Source organism: Anser cygnoides, chromosome 5 (assembly GCF_040182565.1).
Source record: "Anser cygnoides isolate HZ-2024a breed goose chromosome 5, Taihu_goose_T2T_genome, whole genome shotgun sequence".
NCBI lineage: Eukaryota > Metazoa > Chordata > Aves > Anseriformes > Anatidae > Anser > Anser cygnoides.
The window spans coordinates 12,853,767-12,869,448 of NC_089877.1; the positions used below are offsets into that span (position 1 = coordinate 12,853,767).

The 15,682-nt window shown below is 38.2% G+C and overlaps 1 protein-coding gene and 1 long non-coding RNA gene across 5 annotated transcripts in view; one reads left to right on the forward strand and one right to left on the reverse strand.

The window, feature by feature from the left end:
• MYBPC3 (myosin binding protein C3) overlaps window positions 1-9,045 on the reverse strand; it is a 60,264-nt gene extending 51,219 nt beyond the window's left edge. For 3 of the 4 annotated variants that reach the window (XM_066997654.1, XM_066997653.1, XM_066997652.1), the window contains exons 1-2: window positions 8,837-9,044; window positions 42-308 (exon numbers count right to left, since the gene is read on the reverse strand). In XM_066997654.1, the coding sequence (XP_066853755.1) occupies window positions 42-308; window positions 8,837-8,861 (292 nt within the window). In that variant the 5' untranslated portion in view covers window positions 8,862-9,044. Of the gene's footprint in view, window positions 1-41; window positions 309-8,836 lie in introns of all 4 variants that reach the window. The other variant, XM_066997651.1, reaches the window with a different exon arrangement.
• Window positions 1-15,682, forward strand: part of LOC136790896 (uncharacterized) — a 41,458-nt gene that overhangs the window by 1,941 nt on the left and 23,835 nt on the right. The gene's annotated exons all lie outside the window — the stretch shown is intronic.

Sequence of the window (15,682 nt, forward strand, 5' to 3'; positions counted from 1 at the left end):
GAAATACTGTTGAAATTAGAATTGTTTAGGAAGCACTGTACCTGGTTCTTTGACCTTGAGTTCAAATTTGACCTTGGAACTTCCAGCTATTACAGCATATGTCACATCATCTTCTTTTACTACATTATTGATTGTCAGCGAATGCTTGTTTCCTTCTGCCTTGATGACATATTTCTCACTTTCAGTAATTTCTGTGCCAGCTCGCTGCCACTTCACCTTGATGCCGGCTTTTTCTGTCTCTGCTTCAAACACAGCTGTACTTCCGGCTGTCACCTCTGTTGTCTTCGGCTTCTTGGTAAATGCAGAAACTAAAAAAAGAGAGAGGACTCACTAAAATCTGTTTTGCAGTTGTGGGATATCTGGTGTAGTCAGCTGTTGTGGCTGCAACAGCTGTCTCCTTTCTCTCCCATCTGCCCATGCAAGATATAAATTACACTTTCCACAGAGAAGTTGTGGAATTGTCTTTGTATTTACCAAGTTCTGTTTCTGACTGAGATGTCGTGTCTTCTCCATATTGTCATGAGATAAAATGTAAGGGATAGCAAACTTGTCTCACTGTCCATCTTCCTCTTCCTGTCTCCTGTACTGAGCTCTGATTTTTCATCAGTGAGTGTTTTGATCTATGACAAGTTGATATGATATATATTCTCACATATAAAGCTTTCTGTGTTAATTTGCCATGCAGTTTTGTTTAGAAATAGGAATACCTTCTTAATTCTATCCTAACAGTTGCTTAATGCTGGTGTTAAAAAGGAGCAGGATCTGTTCCTCCAACAAAACTACAGTTACTGCAGCAACCTGTGTCCTAATATACCACAATAAATTAATGGTTCATCTTCAGTCCTTCTGTTTTGACCAATCAAGGCTATAGTAGAAAGGGATGCATGTTCCTATGATGGCTTTTGTAATTGTATCCCAGCTAAAATATTATCAAGTGTTGTTTGCATTCAAATCATTATTCTGAACATACCAAATTTAGTATTAAAAATTAAAGTGCTTACCTATGACAGCTAGTTTTCTAATGAATTACAAGATGGATCAAAATATTTTCTCTGTATGTTAAGGAGCACTTATGATCCTAATGATGAGAAATAATTAAATTCTCAAAATATGGGATGAACAAGCATAAACCAAATGACCTGTTTTGGCTCATGTGTAATCAAAGTAGCACAACAGATGTGAATTTGGAAAGCAAGCCATGTATTGTGCTTTCAGCCCATGGGTATCTTAATCTTTCTCAAGATTAGATTTTAATGAAACTGCTTGCTTTACCATTTCCTTTGCTCTGAATTATTTATTTTTATCTTTTAACTTTATTTTGAAACAAGTTTTTCATGTTCGTGTTTTGGACTTCACTAAATCTGTTACCTTTCTGCTAATTGCCCTGAGCCATGTTCGTGTATAAAAATACCAGTAATTTACATTCTGATTCATACATTAAATGTTTTTTGTGTGTCATTATGTCATCTTTTTATTGACTTGCCCTTTCATAACCATACTTTTATATAATACTAGTAATTCTGTCACATTTGATTACATCAGTCACCTCTGCTGCAAAGTATCCGTGGCTTTTCTACTTGGACAACAGCAACTTTCCTAAACACCAGAACAATGGTTATAATTAGCATAAGCTTTTGTCCCTTATTTATAAAAATGAAGGGAACGTGATATGGAAGGAAATATTCTAAAAGAAATAGCTCATACTCATGTTCAAACAGGTGCTTTAGCTAGTATAAATGCTATAGTACTAATAATGCCATCTGCACTAAATCTCCATTCCTGTATCATTTGCTCAGACTGCATAATTTAATCGACCACAGTGGAGTTACACCTGCAAAGATTTTGTCTGATGGCCTTTGGACTGTAGTCATGAAACAGGACTCTCTTCTTGCATTGTTTTGCAAAGCATCAAATTCAGTTTGCTCAAGCATCAAATAAAGTGACTTACAAATAATTCTATAATTTAGGATGCATTGCATTTTGCCTCTCTTTTTTTATATAGATTCCTAAAATATGTTTTTCTTTTTTTTTTTTCCTCACACTTTATAATTTGGTGAGAAAACAAATTTGTTTTGCACTAAGTTTAAAGTAGCCTTCAATGAGCTCCTTTTGTCTTCTTCTACGTGTATATGAAATTTCCTGACACTGGAATGTGCCGGGATGTTTTTATGTGATTATTTTTTTTTTCTAACCTTAGGGCTGTAAGATATAATTGTTCTTACACAGAATATGGTATTTTATAGAATATAATGCTCTGTAATTTAGTGTAGTAGTCAAATGCTTGTTACCAGCTGCATGTCTTTTGGCACAGTATTGCACTTCAGTATGTAACACAGCAGGGTATCTTTGATGCAGTGTATCATTGTGACTAGTTGCATGAGAGTTACTATAGACAGCAACTTTAATGTAAAAAATTCAAAAGATAATTAGGGTTGGCCAGACTACCACAGAGTGTGGGGCCAGGTCACTTCTTGAAATACCTACCAGCTGGCTCCTCTCCCTGTGACTGTAGAGATGTGGTGGAAAGTGAGCATGCTTTTTCTCTGAGTACTATCATCATCACTCTTCTATTTAAGCACAAAAGAGTCTATAAATACACTAATTACTTAACAGTAATGTCACCTGCAAAGGTTCCATCCTTTGAATGTCAGCGTTTCAAGATGTGTATTTAGAAATAACTTTGTGTTCTGCTGCACATCCTGTAAAGTGGTAAGGTTTCTTACATTTACTTTAGATGACTCAACAGAAACAGATTGTTGGACAGAACTACATTCACAGTGAGAAATCTCCACCATCACATCATATTTCTGACTTGTGGAAAATCTAAATACATATGTAGAAGTTTACAAGTAAGTTTCCCTGTCTTTTCTCTTTTCCTCTCTCCCTTTCCTGCCAAAAGATTAATTTATTTAAATTTCTACTTAAAATGTTTGTGAATATTTCCATTAAAACATGTAATTGGAACAGGCCAAAATTTCCATGAGAATAAAGACCTGCAAGAACCATTCCTGAGAACTCACTTTTTCACAGGCAAGGAGATTCTGAGAGTCATTTTCTTGCACCAGAGTTTCAGAGTCAGTGGATGACAATGTTCAAAGTGGTGTCTCTTTGTATATCCGTTTATGTTCCCTTTTATCTTCCACTGTTAATATTTGCATGCAAAGGAAAAGTGGGGATGTAAGCTGGAGGTTTTATAAGAAATTACTTTGTTGCAGAAGAGTGATTGCTGAACAAGCATTTGATGAGAATCCTGTCATTTTCCCTTGCGGGGGGAAAAGTGGACAGCTTAACAGAAGAAAGAGAAGTGAGAGATCAGCTGTTCCCAGTCTCCTCTCCTTCACTGTGGGTCCTACTTTAGGTAACAAATGTATCCGAGTTCACCAGATTTATTTTTTTCATGTAGTCATACCAATCTAATCCAACTATTTCCTCAACAGGAATGTCCCAAACTATCACCATTCAAAACTTATTGTCAGTTCTGAGAGCCTCGACTTTTCCTGCTTTTGTCAGAAACACATTCCCCACTTAGAGATCTCTCTCACTTCAACATTTGATTTGGCTTCTACCCAGCTATGTCCCTCTGAGTTTCATGTATCCATCCTTTGCTCAAAACGCTCTTTGACACTACCATCACCATCAGGCTGTGGAAAACCCAGCAACTGTGACACTTCTCATGTGATGTTGTGGAATGGCTACACCTCTTGTGCCTGTCAGGCCCTGACAGATCTCAGGCACTATCACATGTTTATCCAGATTCCAGTCAAATGTGAGCTGAGGAGCCATTGGGCTGGAGCACCTGATGACGAACTGCCTCCCATTTTTTTAACTCTCTGCTTGCCGTTAAAGTCTAACCCACCCAGCAAAAAGGGAGAGAGACCAGTCAGTAATGCTAACAACGTGTACAATTCGGGGGAAAGGGAAGAGGCACGTATTTATGAATTGTCAGTGCTGGTGATGACAGGAATTGTTGTTGAAGGGAAGCTGAATGATAAGTGTGCTGTGTGTGTTTGTTGGGGGAAAGGAGCTGCAATTGCTTTGGCGAGTTAACATGGGGTGAGATGAGGGATGCGGAGCTAATGAAAGGAAATGAGTCTAGAGCCACTTTATCCTAACCCATTTTTCAGCACCCACTTCTCATATCCCAGACTTTCCTACCAATTCCAGCACCCATAAGAACCTCACATAACTTCTGAGTAATGTAAAAGAGCAAATTTCTACCTGTGACAAAATGGGAAGCAGGCTCCATGTGGTCTGAAGTAGTCTTGCAGAAAGCTTTCTGTGCCTAATTTTGTCCCTGCTTGAACTTGCATGTGACAGCAATCCTCTTAAGAGTCTTGTAACAACTGAAGATGGGTCTGGAACATCAGCTCTACAGTTGTATATGTTACATGACTTACAACTTCATTAATTAGTAATAAAAAACTGTCTCTTTTTGGAGCTCCACAATCAGATTGCATTTTGATAATAATTTATTAATAAGTCTTTCAATCAGCAGGTTGAAGAAATACAAAATATATATGCTTTTGGCCAAATTAAACTAGAATTATATCATTTAAGTTCCAAAACCAACTACCTTTGCTTTTCTCCTAAGTAAAATCATGAAATTAGTATTCTGCTTTCCTACAGCTGCCATTTGTTAGATCTTCATCCTAGCGCCTTCATGTTTTCTCCCTTACTTTCTGACCTACTTTGAATTAATCTTCTAATGCTTACATCAACCTAGTTTACTATTCTGCTACAAAGCTTTTTCATATTCTTCTATGCAAAAAACAACAAAATGGCTAAGCTCCTACCCAGGTCGCTACCTATTGGACTAACCACTGTTTTCTTTGCTCTCTTGTTGAGTTGTCTGTCCATTTACTGAACTTTCATTTTGTAACTCTTTAGAGCCAGGGACTATTTTTCTGTTTCTTTGTACAGCATCAAATAGCTAATAAATAGCAACTAAGTACTGTTGTATCTCAAATAAGAATAAAAGCTAGTGTTAAATGCTAGAGGAGAAATGCTTATTTGGTGATTGCCAGAAAAAATGAAGATATGTATTAAAATAATGTTTAATTAACTGGAATCATTTCACTTCCTAGCCACATCCTGTAACTGATTCAGCTTGTTAAGAATCACAAGCATTAGATGGAAAAGTTCCCCTAAAATCGCTGAATTCAAAGTATGTGTGAAGTACCAGAAATCAAAGAGGTGTTGATTCCACAATAGTGGTTTTAAATAGATAGAGTGATAGAGGAGAGCCATCCTGTTGTGGTTTTTGTTTCTAAATTTCATCTCGCTTTTCAGAGCGGTGGCTCTGACTTTAGCTCTTCATCACTCATTATTTGTGATAAGTCCTTGCAGGAGAGAGAGATAAGCACTTAAGGAGAATTTGTGTTAGAATAAGCATTTCAAATATTATTCCTACCTTTCTGAAACAAAAACCGTAAAAAGTGTAAGTGTTTTAGGAGAATCTAATCAATCTGGTTGAACGCACAGGCTACAAGCTCCAGCAGAAACTTGTGATGAGTATGACTAGAAAAAACAGTCAGCAGTTTTCTCCCATAGAGCTGAGTTAGCTTACTTCACATTCTGTATTGAAATATGTACATGGCCACCACATTGAATTAAAATTTTAAAAAGTAGTGTTAGCTTTTGTAGTTCCTTAATTTGTTAAGGCTTCATGTTGAAAATTTGTCTTTGCTTTAGTACTTATACTTGGCATTAAGTTCTCCTCTTCTACCATTTGCTCTTCCATTGAGTTAAAAGCCAAACTGTGGATAAACAGACTTCAGTAATGGAGCTTGTAAATTCCTTGGTGAGGAACTATATAAAGATTCTGTGCATTCCTCATTCAGGACCTAAGTGGCTTCTTGCAATTACAAGCTTAATCATTCCTTGATCCAAAAGCTGTTGAGCTACTCAATCTTATCATTCCTTGCCTACTTCAGCAGCTGAGATTGTAAATTCCTGTAACATGAGCAACAGGCGAGGAATAGTTTCAGTAACCTGTCACCTCTCTCTCTATGCACCCATCATACTTGCTGTAAAATGGGGATGGTAATATTCAGCTTACTTTGAACCTTCAATTACCAAAAAAAAAAAAAAAAAGAAAAAGAAAAGAAAAGAAAAAAAGAAAAAGAAAAAAAAGAAAAAGGAAAATATATCTATAAAAATTGTTATCATTGATTTTTGTACTCCTGTAGTGCACAAAAGTTCATTATCATGGACCATTTTAACACTGAGCAGTACTTTACTGTGCTAGGTGCTTACAAACATTAAATGAGGAGCTTATATTCCAGCTAAAATTCTAGAAGCTATCCTTCATTATGCAATAGTGCCTATTATTATGGAATGCCAAAAATTTCTCTGTACTTATAGCCAGATTATTTATAAACCCTTGATAAAAATTCTTAATCTGAACTGCAAAATCCAGACTCCTCAATATATAAAATACATGAATAAAAATTTTACTGATTTTCAGAGAAGGTGAGTAATGCCAGACTTCTCTTTTTCCCAATTTAGGAATGCATACATTTCCCATTAAGTCCCATATATCTACTAAATTTGGTGTTAAAAGGTCAGCTGTTTCCTTTTAATGTTACAAAATAATGTTAAGGAAATGGTTGGGTTTTTTTTTAACCTTCTTGAGTTTTCACAACAACAACAACAAAAAAGATTAAAACTTTTTAAAAAGCCAACCTTTGAGCAGAGGTCAACTGTGAAATGTATAAGACACAAAGGAAAGAATATAATACTTCTGTTATGGAAGTCTGCAAAAAATAATGCTTTTCAATGTTTGATAGTTTGCTCTAAAAATGAATTGCTGCAGGTCTTCTAAATGCTGTTGGTCTTCAGGAATGTATCAACTTTCCGGAAAGCCATGCCAGTTCTTTTGGTGTTGTGTAAAGAAATGGGACGGAGACTCATCCTGAAGGGTTTCAGCTGGACAATTTAAAGTAAAAGAATGACTGTTGGGAAGTCTATTTCACTGTTTTAGTTTATTTAATTATTTATACATGTTGAAAGGTTTGTTACAACAGCAGAATATCTCTGATCATTCTCTGGCATGAAGCATTTTCCCTTACCTGTACACCAGGTGCCCTAATTTCAGTAATAAAGGCTGAAGATCTCTCAGTGTTCTTCAGTATTCTAACTATATAGTATGTGAAAGGCAGAAATCATGACTTGTCCAGGTATGAACTATAAGGTGCTTATTCAGCCCTCCTGAGGTTATGCTGAATATTATCCTGTCGTGAAGTGACTTGAATTGTATAAACAACGTGAAATAGAAAACCAGAGGGATTAATGTCTCTTGGGAGAAAGAGAAGATCCCTCCCAAGTTATGGGGCATGTGACTGGTTCTGTCTCAGTTAGAGTGGGTAATAAGAGCTTTTCCTCCCCCTGCTGCGATAATCACAGTGTTTGGGCTGGTTTGTTCATAAGGATTGCGTAGGACTAGTGTTGTTAGACACCTGTTAGATTTCTTTCCTCTGGAGAAATAAACTGGAACAGAATTTATCTTCACCATTAGCTAGCAAAGCTGGACGTCTTCACAGTCAGAGAAGAAGTTGCCTCCCATCCCCAGAGGTTGAAAATATTAATTTAAAGGCTGTTAAACCATAACAAATCAAGTCACAATGCCTAGGAGATCACACCGTCAAATTTTCCCTACTCTGTCATATTTATTTTTACTAGCATTGCCAATCACAAGCATTAGACATTTCAATGAATCTCAAAAATCAAGTGACTTTAAAAATAGAATATGATTATGAACATATTTTTTTGGTGATTGCTGAACCTTTACAACTTACATTTTCAAGGTTTTCTCTACAATTACAAGGTCTGGTTTATACTTATTTTTATATAAGATTCTACTTCCATCAGATTTCAGAAATTGCAGCTTGAAGAACATCAAGTGATAAAATTGAGGTATTGGTGACACCCCTGTCATTTCAGAGTTATTGTATAAAGAAGGTTCTTGAAGCTAATCATGCTTAAGCGCTTTGCAGTTCTTAATGGGAGATATAGGTTGGATTTTTTTCTGTCTCTTGCAGTGTCTGATTCCAAATACTTTGGCCAAAATGAAAGTTCTTCTTAACAGCTGTAGGCTCTTTTGTAGTGTTGAGCACAGCAGATTTTCCCATTGACCAGCCTAACTGGCGACTGATGCCTGTTTAAAGTACAAAGGCCTACTTCAATAAGTATCAGCAGTTACTATTGACTAACTCTGCGAACTGCATGTTATTATAAGAAGATCTTCTGGCTCAACAGGAGAGGATGGAGGAGGGTGAATGAAAGGAAATATGCATACATTCTTTATAGTACAGTGTCTCCTTTTTTTTCCTAGAGCTCTACTGTCACTGGATGGAAGAACTAGAAAGAGTAAGCTCTGAGCCAGGTGCCATTTGCTTTCATTTTCACAGAGATTTCACTACCAGCAAATAACATCAAAGTTTGCCACTTACGCTTCCTGAAAAGCATCAGGATCAAAAACCAACCAAACAAAAAAAACCACCACAAAAACAACTTGGGAGACTTTTATACTGCCCAACTGCCCAAGAGAGAGATTACAAGCTTTTTTTCACAGCCCTAAAGGTGACTGTGAGAAGAAATGAGATAAGAAAGGAATCTAAGAATTAAACCTCTATTCTCTCCTCATCCAAAGTCTCTTGAGATAATCCTGTCACTGTTTTCTCTGCAAGATCACATTTATAACTTTATAAAATATCATCTCTTTTTCCTCTCTATTTTTTTCCCTGAGGCATCTATTTTTTTTCTGGCATATGAAAGCTACTTCCATTTTTCTCTGTCAAGCCATTCTCAGCCTTTGTTTGGCAGTTATGATCCTTACCTGTTTTCTTTACAGCCTCTGGCATCTTCACTTTGTTTCTGATGAAGCTCCCAGCTGTATCTAGGAAGCAGGGTCTGAGCTAAACAGGAATGAGTCTGCAGGGCTTTTGAGACCCCCTAAAGAAACACTTGGTGGAAGCCCCCATCCTGCTCCTCCCCCTTGAGCCCCCTCTGTTGTCAACTACGGCACCTTATCAACAGCAGGACACACTTGACAGGCTACATCAGCCAGGATAAATATAGCCAAGTTCCAGCAGCCAGAGAGCTCAAACCATCCAATACTGGCTACTGCTGAGCTGTTGGTGCAAACCGGAGCATAATTAGATGTTGCACATGCATACAGTACATTTTCAAGCCTCACATATGTATTGTATTAAGAATTCCTACACTGCCGTGCTTATAGCACATTCTGTAAACTGGATCTCATAATTACGTATCTTGTATGTTTGTTCTGTACTTACTACAAGTATGTATCTGCTTGCATTCTCACTACTTTGCTATTGTTATAATCGTGTCAGAAACAAACAGACCCTCACAGAGCTTTTTTTCTTTTTCAGTTTTCTCCTCTACTGAAGACGGTGTTTGTAGAACTAAATGCAAAACTTCTTGAAATAACTTTCTTTTTCAGACACTTACACTTTACTGACCTTTGCAGTCACAACTATAAAGCGTGACACTACTTAAATAGTTTCAGTCCTGCCTCCCCATCCACCCACTTGATCTGCAGCATACATTACTTGAAAACTAGCAACCCTCTTTTTTTTTTTTTTTTTTTTAAAGCACCATTTCAAAAATGGTTCCAGGGTTCTATTAGATACCTCTAAAAGTTTTAATTTTGCTGGCAAAAACAAAACAACAACAAAAGAGATCTGGGGGAAATCTCACCAGGAAATAGCTCTCACATTGCCATTTCATGCTCCGGTCATTGCATTATCAACTTGTTGGTGCACCCATTTTCTGTAACTTTTGACTGTCTCATTTTTAATTTCAAGCTTTGTCAGAGAAACTCTGTAGGCCAAATATTTAGCATATGTCAGCTGCCACTAGTATTAAAAAAAAAAAGAGAGAATTTAAAAAATACTTGGTTTTTAGTTTCTCCACTTGTACTAACTTGTAAAAATCTCAGTCTAAAGGATCTCAGCTTTTGGTAGGGAGCTCAGAAAAGACAAACGTGCATGCAGCACATCATTCACTCTATTTCCTATCTGTCCCTCACATCTGACTCTCTGGGTAGCCTGACAAATAAGAAAATGCAAGAATGACTGCTGCTATTCCTCTCATGATTTTGATCATGATGTGACCTGTATATATCTCCCATTGCCTCTGTTTATAATGGAGCAGAAATTAGCATGATATGTTTTCGATACACTGTCTTGTGCCTGTGGCATTTCATTGGGAATCAAGAGGTCTAGGCTGTCAGCTTTGGCTTGGAGTCTTTCAAAGGGCTTGGGTCCCACAGTATGAAAAATCAGCCACTCGACTAGTGAAGATCATTATTCTTTTGTTAAATATTTCTCTCTATTAAAGAACTGCCTTTAACCTGTTATTCTCTCCAGAGCTGATCCCAGCACACATGGGAACAACATCAAAATCCCTTCTGGAAAGAGGGTTGTCTCCTTGCAACCTTAGACAAGGAAGGCTACAGGAGGCAGAACTAACATAGAAGTTGGGAGAAAGAAAAAAAATAAGCAGATTATCCACATTATGCACATTTCTTTCCAACCTATTTGCCTCTCTGGCAAGTGTCCTTGAAAAAATGTTTACAGGGGAAATCAGCTGACTAGAAGTCACTTCTGCAATACTTAAAACATGAAACTCTTGTAATCGCCATCAGAATATGCTTCACTTCCTCAGGAATCACTTTGCTTCGAGAAGTTAGTTTCACTACTTCATCCTTTCTCCCTCACCTATTAGCAAAGAGTTACTTTTATTGAAAGTCTCTACGGTATGTTCTGAAGTACTTGATACGATACAAACCACAGCATGCTGAAGTGTTTTCTTAGATCTGGATTCAGAAGTCTGTTCAAGTCATCATCATTTTTTACAGTTAGCGTCATAGGCCTTTATTAACATGAACTAAAATGGTGTAAGTGGAAATAAACCGATTTGCATAGGTTTAAAGGAAATGTGTGCTGATTTAGAACCTCTTTAAAATGCAGGCCTGTAGTATTTATCGTATTCTCTAGGGCTGTATTTGTTCTCCGTGAGTGTCCAGTAAGAGGTGCTTCAAAGCAAGAGCTGAGAGCCTTGGAGGAGTTGAATGTGGGATAATTCATATCTAACATAGATGTCTTTCTGAATGCTAACAGATATTGGCTTAAATACATCTTCAATATTTCTTTTAAGTTCTTGGCAATCTCAATAGTGTTGTGTCACCTAAATACTCCTTTATTTCTAAAATGACGTTATTAAGTCCTTGGACTCAATGTTTTCCAATAATGGTGATTTCACTGTTGAAGTAGACATTTTAAAAATAGGAATTCCATTTTGATTTTGAATTTTCCAGTTTCTAATTAGAATATCCTCTTGTTCTGGGAGAATAGAAATTGTCCTTCAATGTCTGAGTGTTGAATGCTCTCTACACTTTCGTCAGAGCACCCCCAATTTTCTTAAAACAAAAAATACAACTGTGCAAATCTATATTAAAAAACTTTTAAACCTGACACTAGGTATGGAAACATTGTTCTTTATTTGCTGCTTTTTCTCATAATATATTTGTCTGTAAAATTCTCAGCCGTGTGTCTGACGACGGTGTGTATGTAAGTGTTCACATCCACCACTGTGACAGTGATGGAAAGGTCCTGCTTCCTCCAGGGAGATGGGGAGTTAATCCTGCCATCGTATGGCTGGCAGAAGAATTGCGTTTGCGTGTTTCTCTGGAAATTTCTCTCTAAGGGTAGATAATTCTCGAAGAATTCTAAGGGTATGTTATTTGTGGATAGTATCCCAGAAGCTGTCTATGAGCTGTTGTTTCCTAGGAAATTGGAAAAAAAAAAAAAAAAAGCTAATCTGAAAAATAAAATGTGATTGGATATTAGGTCACTACCAAATATATAACCAGCTGATGTAGCATTCCCACTGTGTATTACAAAGGAATGCTAGGCAATGGACTCTGTTTATTAATGCTGGGAGCGGAACATGCAGGAGTTCATCCCAGTGGTGCTTGCTAGGATCATGTAAATAGGCTCATACTGTTTTGTTGTCACGCCTCTTATTTATCACAGCCAGTTAGGAATTTTTTAGATTTGAGGCACTATGGGTTCTCATAAGTGTCTGGGTACTGTTTCCTGATGCTTTTCATGTTTCCCAAACATTATATATATATATATATATTTTTTTTTCTCTGTTTAAATAAATATTCCATATTTAATGTGATTGTAGCATTTTCCTTTTCATGAATGGATTTTCCACCTCTGAAAACACCTGATATATTATTTTATTTGGATCTCTTTGATCAGGATTTAATTTATCTATTCCATATCTTTCTTACTGTAGGTATGTTTCTTTTTGTAAACATTTAGTGGTATAGTTTTAATTCAGCAAGGTACTGAAAGACATAAATACTTTTAAACATGGACTTAATTCTGAATATTTCTGTCCTTAAAAGTGGCATATATAATGAGTACTGCAGTGAGTCAGTCCCTTAGCTGGTCATTCTCCATAGATACTTTCCAGGATTCAAAATCGAGTTTAATGTTGGGAGGGTATGACTTACTTCTTCCCCACAGTGAAACAGAGCCAGGAGAATTATTTCAGCTGATACAGGGAAATGATCCTCTTCCACAGTTAAAACTTTGCAATTTTTGTGATTTTAAATATATTATTTAAAATAGTGTCAGGTTGTCCAAGGCAGGGCAAAAGAAATGTCTTCCCTGCTATTACACTTCTGGTTACCAGGTGGCAGCATTGTAGCGATAATTCTTTTTTTTCTAGCATTTTCTACATTATATTTATTTATTTATATAACTGCTGTTAATAACAAAACTACTATGCAAATGAAATATATGGTAGCGGTTGCGACACTGGCCCAAAATAGATGCATTTGTATAGCAGATTATGATAGCTACTTATCAGCGTACCACAACACTAGATGACTTTTTAGAAAGTGCGTGAAGTTTCATCCTATATTCAAATGGAACTGATGGAGAAGCATAGTGAAGAAATGCATAATAAGTGTCTTCTGGGCTTTGCTATTTGAAGGGAACGAGAGGGAAAAGGCTGTCCTTCCTTGTCAGGGGAATTAGCTTGCGAGTCTGAAATTCCTGTTCTCTGCTGCCGACAGTGGCTGTACTCACGTATTTCAAAGTCAAGTTTAAAAAAAAAACAACAGTAAGAGATGGCCTGCACTGACAGACCATGTGATGCATCTTCCTGATTTTGGATAGTGGCAGCATGGCTTATATAAAACACTCAAGGATTTGTTATTTGTAGACAAATTTAGCAGCACCTCCTGTTAATCAGACTAACCAACTTCCCATTAAAAGACTATTTTTAGATTGTTACAACTTTGCCCAAATTTAGCTCTTGAGGCAGAAAATACATATATTGCCTGTCTTCTGGGGTCTTTTTCTGCATTTAGCTTCTGTCATTTTGTTTGATTTCTTGCTCCGTCTCTGTTTATTTGTCTCTCTGTCTTAGTTTTGTTTTGTGAAAATACGACCTCAGCAGTTTCTGAGGACAAGGTAGTTATATTTGCAGCTCCAGGGGCTGTGGATTTGCAGGCACAGCTGAGCTGGCTGCGTGCAGAGCACAGGTCCAGCAGAATCCACTCCCTGAAGTGCTGCAACCCATGAAACCAGTCAGGGTGTTTCCTTTGTGCTTTTGACACGCAGATCTTTGAGGTGTACTGTGCGAAGGCACTTCACCTCCCTGACAGAACTGGAGTCTACCAGGGCTTGCTAGGTCTGGGTAGTGCTGACCCTGCTTGTCTGAGCTTGCCTCTGCACAACCATTTCATATCCCTGCACTTTATGTCCCGTGTTTTGGATCTTTCTGGAGATTTGACAGCTAAGTGGCTTTCATTGCAGGGGTGCAATTTTGACTGGTTGCCTGCTAATTAACTGGAGTTGCTCCATATTCTAGATTATAGAAAAGAAATGCAGTTTACACTTGCTCAGTGAGAACGTAGATTTTATCCTCTGAAAGAGTTTTGACTGTATTAGTTGTGGTCCAGGTAGTGTTCAGGAGAATTTTCTCTGCATTTGTCTCTGGTGTGTTATGGGTCTTGGGCTGAATCCACATGCTTGAACTAAGAGCAACCAGAAGGTATGTCTTGTGTTCCAGATAACATCTCTCTCCAGCGCATGCAAAACAGAGGGGAAAGCTGCCTCATCTAAACATGGGGGGCAAAGGATTGGACCTTCGGAGAGAGAAGGGGAAAGACCAAGTAGAGTGGGACAAGGAAATAAAAATGTGTGATGAAGGGGATGGGTGGAGAGAAGAAAACTGAGGCTAGAGGTTGTGGGAGGGGTTTGAAATAGATTCTCAAAGGACAGGAATATTGAATGGGGAGCTGGTGTACAAGTGGAGAGGGAAGAGAACTGGGAGTCCGTAGGTGATAAGAGTGAAACTGTAAGAGGATGTGGGATGGCAAAACTGTAAATGGCTGAACAAATATATTGGAACTGAGAACCATTCGCATAATGAGAAGATGACTCTGGCGCATGTGAGAAAAGTTGGTCTGAGGAAGAGGCCAGACTAGCTGGACATTAAGAATAAAGCCACTGGGTTCCAATAAATATGGAAGCATCTGGTGACTGGGGCTAGAGAAGGAGAAAACCTGAAAGAAGAGCTGGGAGTGGATAACTGGGACTGGCTGAGAAAGGAACAGGGTACAGTGTTGGTGGGTAGGAAAAAGTGGAAGAGGGCACGTCTGAAGAAGAATTCTAGAATTATATTTCTAAAGCAAACACTCAAAACCCAGAAAATTAGTTAGTTAAACCTAAAAGAAACCCAAACTAATTTGTATACGCAAATGGCCAGCTCAGCACCCAAACTTTCTTTGCTTTGCATAAAACAGAGGCATCAGAGCATTCTGCACAAAGGCACCAGTGGTCAAAGGGCTTCTCATAGGAAGAGCGCTGCTGCTCTGCTGCTGGGGAGTTAAAACAAAAGCTCAGAGGGAGCCTTAAAGCACAGAAACTGCATTCCTTCCTACCACAAAGCCGCTTCCCCAATCCTTTGCATAACCTTGGTCTCCCCAGCACCTCCTCCCACCCTTCCTTCTCCTCCACCACCTCCTGCTACACCTTATCTGCTCTACCACATCCTCATTCTCCTTCTGTCCATAGACTGCTCTGCTCATTCTCACGTACTGCTTTGGGTCCCCAATAGTAAAAACTAACGCCGAGGAGGACAGAAGGCATAAAGAAGGGGGATGTGGCTGTATGAGCCGAGAGAATGGAAAGAAACAGAACGAAAAGAAAGTCGTCCAGAGAAACCTATCGAATTGGCCTGCTTTGAGTAGGGGCACGGATGAGGTCAGCTCCAGAGGTCCCTTCCAGCCTAAGTTTCTCTGTGCTTCTGTGTGGTGATGTGAGATGTTGTGAGGGAAATAAATGGGGCTAAAGCAGACACACGTGAGTTAGGAAAGAGAATGCGAAAAAGGCTATCTGCAGCCTACTGCTGTTTTCATCTTCTCTGGAAGAAGTTCACATTCCCCAGCTCTTGGAATAGGACTCTGATGACTTTAGCTGTATACAGGCCTCCCTAATGCCCAGGCTGAGCTGGGCAACTGAATTGCAACAGGCAAATTTGTTGGAGAGGAAAGGTGAAACTTAGTGAAGTTCTAGCTATGCTAAAATCGCCTCAAAGAGCAAAGCTCTTTGTCTACTTGATTGTAGGATGA